This window comes from Prunus mume, linkage group LG5, assembly GCF_029339155.1.
Source record: "Prunus mume cultivar Tortuosa linkage group LG5, ASM2933915v1, whole genome shotgun sequence".
NCBI lineage: Eukaryota > Viridiplantae > Streptophyta > Magnoliopsida > Rosales > Rosaceae > Prunus > Prunus mume.
In genome coordinates, this window is record NC_142702.1 from 6,726,507 (window position 1) to 6,741,535 (window position 15,029).

The 15,029-nt window shown below is 35.2% G+C and overlaps 2 protein-coding genes across 2 annotated transcripts; both read right to left on the reverse strand.

Annotated features, from left to right (window-relative positions):
- Positions 1 to 1,344: 1,344 nt before the first annotated feature.
- On the reverse strand, positions 1,345 to 6,884 carry MAP65-5 (microtubule-associated protein 65-5). Its single transcript, XM_008247309.3, has 10 exons — positions 6,524 to 6,884; positions 5,990 to 6,439; positions 5,654 to 5,869; positions 4,877 to 5,032; positions 4,596 to 4,755; positions 4,325 to 4,476; positions 3,959 to 4,046; positions 2,319 to 2,392; positions 2,141 to 2,215; positions 1,345 to 1,812 (listed from the first exon to the last, which is right to left on the reverse strand). The coding sequence occupies exons 1-10, from the start codon at positions 6,590 to 6,592 to the stop codon at positions 1,555 to 1,557; spliced, it is 1,698 nt and encodes a 565-aa protein (XP_008245531.2). The 5' UTR covers positions 6,593 to 6,884; the 3' UTR covers positions 1,345 to 1,554.
- A 743-nt stretch (positions 6,885 to 7,627) lies between these two features.
- Positions 7,628 to 14,505, reverse strand: CLPP3 (CLP protease proteolytic subunit 3). Its single transcript, XM_008247308.2, has 5 exons — positions 14,046 to 14,505; positions 13,644 to 13,758; positions 10,557 to 10,732; positions 8,219 to 8,314; positions 7,628 to 8,129 (listed from the first exon to the last, which is right to left on the reverse strand). The coding sequence occupies exons 1-5, from the start codon at positions 14,358 to 14,360 to the stop codon at positions 7,836 to 7,838; spliced, it is 996 nt and encodes a 331-aa protein (XP_008245530.2). The 5' UTR covers positions 14,361 to 14,505; the 3' UTR covers positions 7,628 to 7,835.
- Positions 14,506 to 15,029: the final 524 nt, after the last annotated feature.

Below are 15,029 nucleotides of genomic sequence, written 5' to 3' on the forward strand. Positions count from 1 at the left end.
TGTGAAAACAAAAATTTAAAAACAAAGTCCACAAAATATATATATATATAATAATAATAATTACTATTTATTAAGTAATTTATGAAATGAATAAAATATTTAATATTCATTAAAGTTACCAATTAAAGTAATTAGAAAAAACTAAGATATTACTTAATTACATATATTAAACTAAAGAAGTTGGCCAAAAAATAAAGTAAATTTTTTTTTTATGGACAAAAAAAAGGCCATAGAACCTCTCCCGACAAAATTTCGTTAGTACAGTCTATCCTGGCGAAATTTGCAAAGAATTCCCACGAAATTTATAGAGGTTAATTTCGTCAGGGCAAGTCTCTTCCGGCAAATTTCTCCGAGATAGACCTGTGCCGACGAAACTTCATTATGAGAGATTTTATTTTAAAATAAAATATAAATTTAGTATCTTTTAGGTCCAATAAATTTTTATTTCAAATTTTCTTTTTAGTAATTAAATAATATTGCAGAATTATTTAATTACTTTCATATGTAATTATGTTTTAATTATTATTTCTTTAGTGAATAATTAAATATTTAATTAACTTAATAAATGGTAATTATTATTTTAAAAATTTTATTTTCATTTAATGAAATATTTAAAACTAATAAAGAATAGTGCAAGGCTAAATTTTTCCATCTCCAGCAATGCATAGCTATATTTTAGGGTCCTTCATATTTTATTATTTTGAGAAAAACTATGGTACAACACTTATACATTCTCCAACCATATATTGTTTAATTTAATTAAACTACTATTTTTTAAAAAATAAATAAAGCCAATAAAGGCAATTAAAAAAAAAATTGGAAGGTTTTCAAGGGTCAGACTTTCAACAGTCATGACCCAGAATTTTTAATAATTGTTTTAAACAATACCAAACATTTAAAAATGTGAAGACCAACCAAAAAAAAAGGATGGGTTTCAATGTTTGAGCTCCAATGGTCATGAACAAGACTTTTTTATAATTGTTTTTAAACAACACTTGAAAAGATTTGAAAAGCTAACCACATTTATTATTTAAAATTAAAAATTATAAAATTATAAATAAATAAATAAAAAAGGGAGTGGGTAGGACTGACCTCCAACATCATTGCCAACAATTTTTTATACCTTTTTCTTAAACACTACAAATTGATACATTCAAAAGGCTTTTAAAAATTTACGTAGATGAGCCCCACTACAAATTTGGAGGCCAAAGCTGGGCTACATTTGGGATTGAAGGGCTAAAAGGCCAAATGTTTCAAACTTAAAATTTTGTTTAGCCCATTTGGAGATGAGTTTTGCATTATTTTAGCCTATATTTGAGATATAGCCCATGACTGGAGATCGCCTTATAACCAAACTTGAAGATGACTAAGTTGATTTGAACTTTCACCATCAAATCATTTACATGCTGAAATCAGGTTGCTCCAAACTATCCTCACTCTATTGTTTCAAGTAGAATATCTGAACATGTGATAATGTAGACTTGCATTGAACAAAAAATTAAAAATTAAAAATATGTATTCATTTACAACCTATTTCAAGGCAACAGATGACCCTCAATTTCTCCGAGAAACTGAATCATCCTTTGGCAGAGCAACGTAGTTAACAGGGGTTAGGTTATGGACCCTTCCACTTTCTCTGCGTTCCTTCCCAGCTGAGACTCCGTGACGTCCCAAGGGTGTCCGGCGACTAATTGGTGTGCCGACCATGGTGTTAGCATTGGTGCTCTGTCCCAGTGGCTTCTTTGTAGAAGGCCTTGAACCAAAGAGTGCCTCCTGTTCTGCATTATATTGCTCTTGAAGCCGTTTTTGCTCCTGTAAAAGTTAACCAGAGGCTAAATAGTGATGACATACATAACTTGTATGTATGGAATTAGAAATAGATGAATTTAAAAACAAGATGATCACATCCAGGATAGATGCAGAGACATGAATGTCTACTAAATTCAAGATGTTGACACAACATGAGATTCTGTCATTTTCGCATTAGCAATCAGGTTACCTTTAGCACTTAGAGCAACAGAAGATAGGCAGTGGAAATTATTTGCATTCTAGATCAATGCAGACAACATGAAAGACTTGATGGCAAGGTGTTTCATCTACTTATTAGCAAACAGATGAAAAATAGTTAGTCCAAGCATACCCGAGATTTACGCTTCTCCTCTTCTCTCTCCTGTCGTTGTGCAGTGTACTCCTCCAAGGTATGTAACAGAGGAACCTGAAATTTATATAGATGTTGGACTAAGAAATCAAGACTAAGACAAAAAAAAATTACTATTATATATATAAACAACAGCAACCAGTAAACCATATAGGATCACCTTGTCATATAAAAAAGGGATTTCTTTCTCGATCTCCCAGGCTTTAACTTTGGCAGTCAAAGTTTCGATGATAGCTAGTCAAGAAAGTTTGTTTAGTTAATAGAGAAACGTCCAATCTTGAGTAATCAAATAACAATATAGAATAAAAACACTGTTAAGGAACTAGGCAGTGCAAGCAAATCGGCCTTCTTTTCAATATAATTTCAGTCTCATGAAATTGGAGTGTCATACAGTTTCGAATAACCAAGCAATAGACATTGCCTGGTTAAACATACAGTAGAATGTATGATGATATTTTCATATTGGTTGCATATAGAAGTGCCTCTTTCAATTTTTTTTACGCTCCAAAAACAAAAGTGATTTTCGGCTCCACTTATTAGCAATTATTAACTTTATTCATCAAACCAAGCAATATATCCCACTGTTGCAAGTAACAGAAGTTTATCTGTTTATATTTACAACACCACCAATTTTCTAAGTTTAGGACAACCTATTACAGAGAAGTATTCCTAGCCTATCTTCTTCTCAATAATAGGAAAACAACCCAAGACCTATTCCCAGCCCATTCATGCAACTATTAATACATTATGACCTTAGTCATTGCCTAGCCAATCCCAGAAAAGGAGAACAGAATAAACAATCAAGTTGGTTGCTTTTCCATACTCGTATCAAATCTAAACTATGGTCTGATAATAGGGGTCTAAACTGAGACCCCAAGAACTTAGGGGTCTGTATACTGAGATCTTATACCATGAATGCTTCATGCCATGACTCTTTAAAGCACTTTTGAGAACAAAAGTAGTCAACGTAATGCAGCCTCTACACACAAACCATAAGGCTGTGATTTGCTTCTGCACGAAATTTCTGGTACTTCTGTTCTACTTGGCTCATAGAAGTCAGTTCTCTTTTATCGTAGTTGAACCACATGCAAACAGTTTCCCTTCTAATGACATTTCCCCCAGGTCTGAGATTTATTTAAGTCTCTGAGCTCCTATAACTCTCAACTTATTCGGTTCAACCAGATCTTATATAGCCTACAAATAAATGTAATAGAAGAAAAGTACTATTCTAGAAACGGTAAGGATACCAAAATGCTCCAAGAAGAACAAGATACTTGGATAATATTAGTTTGTTAAAACAAGAAAGCATAAAAATTTTCCTTAGTTTTGCTTCTCTGCAGAGAGTCGGGAGCATAAGCCTTTTCAAGTACTTATGGAAGACAAATAAGTATACTGATCAATAATTTGATGCATGCAATTATCAGGAATTATGAAGTCAACTGAACAAAATAAACTCTTAGGAATATTCAATACACCATGACCATGGACATAAATATACTTGAAGGTATTCAAAAATGCCAAAATGCAAACCATACTTCAAATGAGTTTAAATACTGTTATACAACAATTAAACACTAATACCAAAACGCTAGAGCGAGATACATTAATAAGTCAAGTGTTCATATCTTCTGTCATACAAAGAAGAAGATAAACTTGAGATAGCCACAAAAAAAAAAAACCTGACAAGTACCATTCTTAAGGGCATACCGAACAAAATACATGACATAACTGAAAAAGCATTTGTCTAACAAGTATTATTATATGAGGTCCTCATGTTCAAATAAATTATCACAAGCTTACATGGTATTTTTCCAGACAGAATCCGAGCTTTCTCAGCACGCTTCAAATTTTTGTGTGCTCCTCTTCCTGCACTGTAGCGATTTTCATCCTGCAAGAAAAAAAACAACAGGAAATTTGAAGGAAACAGAAATAAGGTACTTGTAAAACTTACATTCTGGTTTATAAAATTAAATATAATTAATCAACATAATTAATTTTTCACATGTAAAAACTTGGATCTGACAAAACAACCGAACACTAAAAGAAAGAGAAACACTGGAAGGCTATATAATAAAGCATGTCCTCTCCTTAAATAGCATGTGCTAAAAGTATCCTCAATAACCCCTAATAAAAAGGGGATTTGTACAATTTTTCTCATGTTTTTACCTTTTCATATTCGTCAAGCCACTTTTCCTCCTCAAATGCAAATATGCACTTCTCTACCTTGTCCAAAATATCCTTCCTGCTTAGAGCTTGCTCTTTGGCCTTTATAATCTGATCATCCATGCTTGAAAGCAGATCAGACAAATTGACATTACCTGTTAAGCCATATGCACCACAATGATATTTTCAAGGGCAGTTTCACCATTATAATTTTTTTTATAAATATTCTTAAAACTATATATAAGAGGCCAAAAAATTTGAGGGTCGTTAAGACCAGAATCTATGAGCCTGCTGAGAATCTGTCTAGCTGCATCACTATCTACATCCATGTGGACCCCTCTGTAAATTTCTTCCAGCTCATTTTGCCTCTTAAACACCAACTCCTTCATCTTGCTGGCTTTCAAAATATTCAATCTCTCAACTTCAACCTCAGCCTAGAAACAGTAAATTGTAATGATAACCATGCAGTCATTAGCACTACATATTCATTAAAATAACAGCACAATATTCTCTACATGAGCAATTCCAAGAGAAACTGAAGATAATAATTGGCACCTGTTCAATTACATCTAGAGAAAGGCATCCTTCTCTTGACACGTCATTAACTGAGGATGAAATTAACATAGTAACATGGTCAAATATTTTCTGTTCATCAATTGGTGTCTCCATGAGATTCCAGAGTTCAATCAGTTTGCTGCCAAGATCTTGTACCTACAACATACATATACTGATAGAGTGAGAGAAATTCTGATAAATGACAACTGTAACAAAGTAATGAAAATCCGTATAAATGGACTCCACGGAAAAATCTTACTTATACTTTACAGCATAAGGCTCAGATTTTAAGCTGCATTACTCTAAAGAATAACTTATATATAAAATTCAAATGATTATGAAGCAGGGCTAAATTTATGTTTCTTTTTCTGTACACGAAGCAAAGGGGAAACAGAAACTGCTTTGCAAAAAATTACTTAATTAGCCAAGCCCACGTCCCTTTATCTTTCAATTCAATATAGAATTTCATTGTACCTTCTAGCTAGTCTCACAACTTAAACAAAATATAATAAATTTCTGTACCAATTCTGTTAAATAAAAAATAAAAAAATAAAAAATAAAAAACTAAAAGGCTTTATTGGTTGGAAGAGATTAAATGACAACAAAGTCCTGACATTGACATAACTGCAACAGAGAATATTCAATGCTGGCTTCCAAGACAGTACTGGGAAATTAAAGGGGCAGAACTTTACAGACTAATTCAACAAGGTAATAAAATAGTTCTAATTCATGTACTGACCAGAGAGAGAGAGAGAGAGAGATTCAATGTTGAGTCACCTTTTGCAGTCTTTGCTGTTTCTCTTGCTTTAGTGAGTTAGTCAAAGCCGTCAATCTGGCAAGTGTGTCATTGCTGATGCTCTTGGAATGAGCCGAGGAGTGATCGCTCATGCTTGGGTGGACTTCATTGACTGTCTTAGAGAAATCAATTGCCATTACAACTGAAAGTTCATGGATGGTGTTGACATGAGCGTCGACTTTCTGCAAACGTAAAACCTGCACAAGGCATATCCAGATATAAAAACAAAAAATTCAATTGCAAACACAAGTGAAATTCAAAACCCAAGATAAATTTAAGATTATCTGTGAGTTCTAAGCAGAGACACCACTTAGTACCTTCTCTTTGTGAAGCTCCTCAAGGTGTGACTGAAGCTCCCCCAACCTCTTCACATTCAAATCACGCTCATTGACTCCCGGATCACCAACATTCTTAGAAACACCATTCCCGGCTATTTCAGCTGAAATCCTTACAATTTGCGACTGAATTGCCGAAAAATCCTTCACCCTTTTCTCCTTCTTCAAGCTCAAGACGTCCAAAATGGGTTTTACGGCAGATAATTGGTCCTTGAGAGTCCCTCTTTCACGTGAGTAGGAAGCCGCTTCCCCAAGCGCCGAAGCGATAGCCGTAATTTGGGCTTGGCCATCTGCCAAGGATTGGTGCAAATCGGCCCTGTACTTTCTCGTCATTTCCACCTTCTTTCTGTAGATATCGAGACATTCTTGCTCAAGCTGTAGAAGCATCTTGTCTCTCTCGCTGTCACCCTCCCCAATTTCATCCCAAATTATCTGCAATTTAAAAATCGAAAATTAAACTCACATGGAAAATGAAAAGCCAAGAAAATCAGAGAGAGCTAGTGTAAGAGAGAGAACCTGCAATTCGCGGAGGAGAGAAGCGCAGGTTGTGCGAGAGGGAGAGAGGGACGACGGCTTTGTGGTCATCGCGAGAGGGGATGAAACGTCGTCGTTCTGGAGAAGTGAGTAGCAGCAGCACTTGGGAGAGGTGGAGAAAGGGAAAGAGCAAAACCCTAGAGTCTTGAGCGAGAGAGAAGAGAGAAGAAGAGAGAAAATGTGCAGGCGTTACGAAAACGAGCGTTTCTGGGTTTCGTTTTTGGGTCTCTCTGTTTTGTGAGTGTGTGTTTCTGGCTGTGGATTTGGAAGATCCCTAGAAATGATATGAAGGTGCGATTATTGAATACGAGAGAGGGAATGTGCCTTTCGAAATGGCAAGTACGGATTTCTCGGTGTTTTGGCGCCAAGAGATATATGCCTTTCATTCGCAGCTTTGCTTCTTTCTTTCGTTTTTTACTTTTTCTTTTTTAATTCGAACAGCCGGGCCTGGACATGATACAAAAGGCCCAATGAAGATTATCCAAGACCAACAAAACAAAACAAGCTTTGATTGAATTTTTATTTTTTCAGAAATAAAAAAAAATAGAAGATTGAAAAAATAGAATTTGAGGAGCAATAGTCGTTGAACTTGAACCGATTCGCATTTTGGTCCTTGAATTCGCAAAATGATTCTTGTAATCCTCGACTCCACTTAGGGGTAAAACACATCCTGCCCTATCGTTATATCTTTCTTCTTAGCTTGAAGTGTTTTTTTTCCCTACTTATATATAGCAAATTCACCATACCCTCTATGTATATGAACTGGTGAACCCATGATCTGCCGTAAACCCCATTTTGGCAATTTTGACCGAAATCAAAACCGAACCTAACCAGTTCAAGAGTCCAACTCTCACAGTGCGAACATAATTGATCTGGAAATGATATGAATTAGTTCGATTGCTCAATCTTTTAACAGAAATCAAAACCGAACCTAACCAGTTCTGTTTTTCAATTTTGTTTTCAGTTTTGAGGGTGAACCGAACTGAACCTTGCCCACTTCTAGCCAAATATTTTAACCTGACCCCTTTATTCCGACCAGCTCTCCACCACAATCGAGGAGTATAGGCCAATCATAAGATAAGCCGGTGAAGAAGCAAAGTCTGTGGAACATCTAAATGTGCCCTTTCCAACAGGTACAATGAGAAATGTTTCAATCTCCTAACAAATGTTTAATAATTTACTTTCACTATCTGGACAAACAATTTACATACCAAGATTTACTATGAGAGGTGAACATTACAACATAATCAAAATAAACCAGAGGTAAAACGCAAAAGACGTCCACTATCATGTATCATATAGCAGCAGGTTCTTCCTTTTCCCTCTCGGCTCCTTTCTCATTGTCACTTCCTTCAGTCTCTTTATATCCATTATCCGAAATCCTTTGCTCTGAGGGCAAATTCTTTCTGGCTTTCCTGGTCCCTTCAACTTTCCACTGATCCCAAACTCGTGTTCTGGGCGGAGTTTTGGAATCTCCAATCGGAGCAACTAAGCCTGGCTTTCCATCGTCAATAACTACATCAATCAACCCATAGTCCTTGGCTTCCCAAGGATTCATGAAATTATCACGGTCCGTGTCCTCTTCAATCTGCAGCAATAAAAGAAATTTAGAAAGCAAAGAGAAAAATTCCCTTACAGAATATTTATTATGGAATAAAATCTCATTTGCTGCCTGACCTGCTCCAAAGGCTTCCCTGTGATTCTTGAAAATATTTTGTTCAATTTAATCTTGTGGTACATCATTTCTCTAATTCTTATACCCATTTCTGTTGCCTGAATTCGCATGTAAAATTGAAGGATAAATCATGAACCACCAACAGATGTATTAGCATTGTAAATAAATAAATAAAACAGTACTATTCTAACATTATATTTAATCAATATGCATGTGTTCCAGCCAGGAAGAAATTTATAAAAAAGAAAAGAAAGGAGATGACTGAAATCCTCCATGACATAATTAATGCATGCGTTGATATGTTAAAGTTTAACCATCATAGGAAAACACTAGAACTTGCCACATCTGCAATGTTCCACCTTTGCTATGAAGTTGATTGCTGTAAATTACTTTATTAAAGTTGATTTAAGTACACTTTCCTTTGGCAGAGGACCAATCTATTTCATTTATATACGAAGACAACTACGGTAGTCCTCATCCCTTATTAGGAAATGAATTGGCAACGTAAAATATATATCACAATACCACAAGCCTGCCCAAGTTGAAGATCTAACAAAAGGCACTTCAATTGCACAAAGTATGTACTTGAAACTTGAAAGTTATTTAAGTGGACTTTAGCTGTTTTCCCTGCATTTCAATGAATTAAAAATTTAAAATGGATGGGAAAGAAAACAGGAGTCTTTTTGTTTTTTGGTCAATAGAAAACAGGAGTCTTGGGTAAGCATAAACTCCAGAATTCAAGTCTACAGCAAGAAAAAAGCAAAATTCTAAAGAAAATTCCAAAGCTAACAAGATAAAAAGCACTAGACAGAGGCTTTAGCTAACCCCAACATCACCTTAAAAATCATAATCTGTACACTATGATTTGAGGGTATGGGCATGAGTATCGTCTAACCCCATGTAATGTGTACACATAGTAACCGACACATACAACCTCCAAAATTGCAAGCATGAGGACATGTCAATATATCTTCGTATTTTTCTATTTATGTAGACATCCACAAACCTTTGACTAAACCTTTTCTAGTAGAATTATAAATTATGAAAAGATCTTTCATATAAATATATATTATATATAGAGAGAGAGATCTTAAATTATGATAAGATAGCCATACTTTTCTATACATAAAAGTGTTCAGCACCTTGATAGCTTTTCACTCTATAGCAAAGGAAAGCATCCAAAGAAGTGCAGGCAGACACAAGCGTGACGTCCTTGGGTGCCCAACATGCCAAATTTTAAAATATTGTCCTAAAAAAGTACACAGGACTCATTTGCTCTTGCCCTAGATGAACCTCAAGGTAAACCAGGCATCACTTGATTAACTGGAGCGAGGGGAGAAGCTCACTGCTCAACTGTCACAAGCCAAAGCCTCGTAACAATGCAAAAAATGGTCATTCTGCTTTAAGATTTATTGACGCACGATTTTCTTTTTCCTAGCAGAAATCCAACACCAGAAGAGCAACCTAAAGGCAGGCAGGGCTGATACCAACCAACTCCTAGAGGATAAAAAATAAGGTCTTGCCACTCACAAGTACAAAAGCTCACAAAAGTCTAACAAAGGTGATCTATTAAGGATGTTACCTTACCTTGTGAACGAGCTATTGAGTATGAGAGAGTTTGTTTAGGAACAAATGATACATGACTCTTGAGCACGAGAACTTTCTTAGTCAAATGATACATTACTCTTAAGCATGAGAACTTTCCTAGTCAAATGATACATTATTAAGCATTATACACAGGCACCAACGGCATTGTAAATGCCTCCTTGAGTGATTTTTGCTTTTTTTTTTTTTTAAATTATTCATTTATGCTTTACACTCCAGACAAATCGAAAGTCAAGAATGGACTTTCCCCTTAGAATGGGTAATCCTATAATAATATAAAATAAAATGTATAAGTTACAGTCTCTGATCAAATGAGAACTTGGATTTATACAAAAGTTAAATCTTGCAATGAAGTAATGAAAGAAGATGTTTGAACTACCCTCAAAGACCATGCCTCAAACCGGAGACTCAGTCTCGGGTGTGCTAAGTTTGTAAACACATCTTAAACAATTAATGGTCCTCTATAACTTAGAATCAGAAACACAAAACAGGATCAATAATAATACATGCAACAAAACCAAGCATAAACATATTGATCTCAGTGAAAAAGCAGATTAATAGAAATATAGATGGAAATATTGAAAAATTACAGAAAACAAACAGTACTTAGAAGCATGAAACTTCAGGAAATTTTATACCAAACAATAATGCATATATTAGACATGCAAAAAGGATTTAGAACTCCGACCAATAAATATGGACATCCACAACAATAAGCAGAAAACAAGCACTTACTTTGCCCCCTGCAGTTCCAAGAGGTTGATGGATCATCACTCTTGCATTGGGCATGCAGAATCTTTTTCCTTTTGTACCAGCAGCAAGGAGAAATGCCCCCATAGAAGCAGCAAGCCCCAGACAAACTGTTGAAACATCTGCCTTGCACAATTTCATTGCATCATATATTCCCATTCCTGTATGCAGCGATAAATTGGTAAGAACAACAAAAGAGAACTTTAAGGAAAAAAATTATCCTCAATCCAACAAAAGTCATATTCTCAATAACAAGAGAGGGGGGCCGGCTAGGCCCGAGCCCTGCCAATTTTTTCCCAAACAGAAATAGATGGACACATTTTCAACTGTTTTTCTATTCAGCTAACCTCTTTCAATCATTTTGCTGGCATTATACCACTCAGCCCTCTGCCCTACTCTTTCCCTTCCCACAGAAATTTTCCCACCCTCTATGTCATTCAAAATGCATAACAATTGATGAAGATTTGGATTTTCAGATAAAAGAACCATGTCAACTCAAAATGATAAATCCAACATCACACCAAAATATCATTCCAATTTGATCGGATATCACCTAAGGGTCCCCAACATCAAATCATATAAATATTCTTTGCCCCTCACACAAATCAACTACGTTTCTCCTTCCTTATAATTGCATCACTTGCTTGTTTCTTGCTTATTGTTTCTTTATTAATTCGTTTTTGCTTGTTTATTCACTTTCTCTTACAATCACACAATCAAAAGTTATCTCCAAAAGGCACACAAAACTATATTTGCACAGTTGCAATATTTTAAAAATGCCCTTTTCGTATAAGTCATATACATCGCACTATACTTTAATGGCAGTATTACATGGCAGAAAATGTAAGAGAAAAATATTGACACTTTTTCTAGTAGAAAGTTTTACAATCAAAGGCACATAATGATAAAGTTTTACAATTGAAGGCACATACATAATGCAAAAGTTTTACATTCAAAGGCACATAATGCGATCACTTTATTTCTTCATTCTTAAGATTTAGTGATTCAATAGGCCTTGACCAAAATCAATAGTCACACAGATAGCAATTGCTACTTCTCTTCCCGTTGAACTCTCTTCATTTTTCTTCACTTCAATTTTTTATGAGAAAAACAGATTTTATCATGTAAAGATAAAAGAGAGACGATACAACAAAGGAGAAAAGTTATCCTCCAAAGACCAAACATCTAATGACGGAAAACTAACAAAATAACATAACTACAAAACTTTCTACAAGATAACACTCCAATCAAAGAATATTAGAATGAAAAGACCCGTCTTCAAAGTTAAACTCAAAGAATTGAACGATCGACCTCCTCCCCCATTACACTTTCAAACTACCTTCTATTTGTCTCCAACCATACCACCTAAAAAATTGCCAACACAGGACACTCCTCAGCACCAAACCCCTTCCTTCCGAAAATCATTAACTTTTCACCAAACATTAAGTTATCCTACAGATATTTTCTAAGACATCCAACAGATGAACTAATCCACCCACACCCTGTTTATTCAAGTTTATACGGAACCCAAATTCCCAAGCAAAACGAGAAGAGGACGACTTGAACACAAACAATCAATGGAAACAGTATGAAATCATGAAAATCTAAACTACTCGAGGAAAACGAGAAGACTCTGGTTCCACAACCCAGCAGTTTTCCCAAAATCTCACCCATTCCCCATACCCCACCGTAGTCTTACAAAAAAAAAATCAAAAGAGTTGAGGCCTTCAGAGGTGTCTTTCCAAGGGCATCAGCTTGAACCTCTAATCATGATGTTAGAATCCCAACCATCTCATGCAGCGTGCATTTACTCTTAATGAAAGCATACCAAATTGAACCATTAAAGTCTACTGAATCATCAATAAGTCTGCCTCATCCAGATCCAAAATCCTAGCTCAAATAAATGAACTACGGAAAAGGATATTTAAGAGAGATGTAGAGTGTCATGACTAGGATTTTATGTGAAAGCTTTCCATATATAAAACATTCACATTGTTCGATTTTAAAAAGTCCAATTTTCAAAGATGTCAATATCTCCGCATGGGAATATGAAATTAAAGACAAGAATATGGAATTGATGACAGGTCAGGATTCATATTGTATGTCTAGAAGGCATTCAGTACATAAGAGTTGTTTGAATAACTATTTGGACTGTCCAACATTAGCACAACCATCACACTGAGGTCAAGGCATCTTATCTAATACATTTCTAATAATCATATCCTTCCTCACTATTTGACGCGCGTTCTTCTAGTCTTCTTCACTTCACCTCATATTACTGCATCAACTTGAATCAACTCAATCTTACTGCTGGTGCATTCTGGGGTCTTCCCAAATGACCAATCTTAAACAACTACCTTCTCTGTAATCAGTGCGACCCTATTCTTAGAAACTGAAAATTTTGATTTTCTTAATCATCTGAAAAGTTAACACAATAAGTCTATTGAGCAACTTCAAGAAACGATTTTTGTTGGGGATATTTCACAATATGGGAGGGACTGGCAAATCCACCAAGCTGGTGACATTAATGCCCTAAGGCAACGAAAACATGGCATCCAAGTTTGACACATTCTGAGATTGTGACAAAGGTATCACAATTTTGAGGTGAAGGCTTTTTTCAAGTTGCTGCTAACAGCCAAAACCTAGTAAAGCTCAATCCAATAATTATATTTGTAGTGATCAGTAGCTACATGTAAGTAGACTATACATTAAAGCTTAGTCAATTCAATATATTACTTGCCTTACATGGATTGCAATTTTTTGTTCTGGTTCTCATTCTTTAAGGTTTCCTCATTCAATATTTTGCAAAAATAATACATTATCATGCATGTAATCCTTTGTGCTTGATACCAAGGTATGGCTTCATGATGCTGTTTTCCTCACTTACTAGCTTGCACACCCATGCTTTACATTATATTATAATTGTAAATTGGTTTCCCAACTTATATAATAAATTACGTAGTTTCATCTGCAAATTTTGTTATCTTCAATATCAAGGATAGATAAAAACCAAAAGGCAATAATTCAGAAGAGGTGCCAGGATTAAACATACTGAATATGTTTTAAACATACCAGCGGTAACAGAACCACCAGGTGAATTGATAAACATTTTAATGTCCTTTTTTGGGTCCTCAGCATCTAGAAATAGAAGTTGGCTTATAATCAAATCTGCTGTAATGTCATCTACCTGCCCATCAGTTGAAAATGAAGAGAAGTTAAATAAAGCAACCATTTCCTATTTATCAATTTAGTCTTCTAGTAATTAAGAAACACAAACAAACACATAGTAATTCATTCCAAATATTCACTTTTAACTTTCAACAAACAGGAAATAGTACAAATTTGACAGGAAGGAGCAAAAACCATGTCAAAGTATTCAATGCTGAAGCATGAAAACCAGCAAACATAGCTATATAGAAAAACCAATCAAAGACAAAATAACTAAAAATAAATAGATAAAGACAAAAAGAAAACCTGAGAACCCAGAAAGATGATTCTCTGACGGAGAAGCATATTGTTAGTATCCAGCTCTTCGAATCTGGGCAGCCGCGGAGATGACGTAGTTGCTGTCTGAAAATCCCAATTGCTCGACAAGGTCTGTCTTGTGGGCGACGAGCTTTTTAAGGCCTTAATTACACCCACGCCTTTGCTTCTTCTACGACAACTAATACTATTGCTACTGCTAATAAGACCACTGCTCTTCACAATGGGTGAAATCGGTACTTGGGTTTGTGAAGCGCCATTAATAGAACACAGTGGCCTTGAAGCTGAGGCTGCGTATGTCATCATCCTCGTTCTCTCTCTCGTTGTCTCTGTTTGCGCTCACCCTTTTTCCTTTATCTGAGAAAATTCTGTCGAATTGGGAAGGAAGGAAAAATAGGCTGAGCTTTTTGACAAAAGGGCAAGTGCAAGAACGATGCCGTTCTGCAATCATATTAAAGTTGGTCTTTCGACAAATAAAAGACCCAAATACTATCTCCAACACCAAAATCTTGCAGACCTAAATTTTGGCCTCTCAAATACAAGTATTTATTTATAAATTATTTTTTACTCCAATTATGCTGTCTCAAAATTTGAGACCCATAAGGTTAATTTTTATGATTTAAAATTTTAAATAAAATTATTTTATGATTTAAATTTCTAAATAAAATTAGTTTATTGAAATGATGACAAGATTCGCCCCGAATTCCTCAGAATCCGGGACAAATCATGTGTTGTTTCGACATCAAACTGATGTCGGACCTACTTACTAACATCAAGCCTCTTTTTCCAAATTAAGAAAAAGATGAATGACATTTCTGCGGAAATTTTGGCAAAATCTCCCTTGAAAATGGATATTTTCCAAAAATTTAACTCAAATATATTAATAAATCTCATTCAATGAACTAGGGTGGCATTTTAAACCGAAAAACCGCAAAAACCAACCGACAATTTACAATCGTAATTTGATTTTAATAT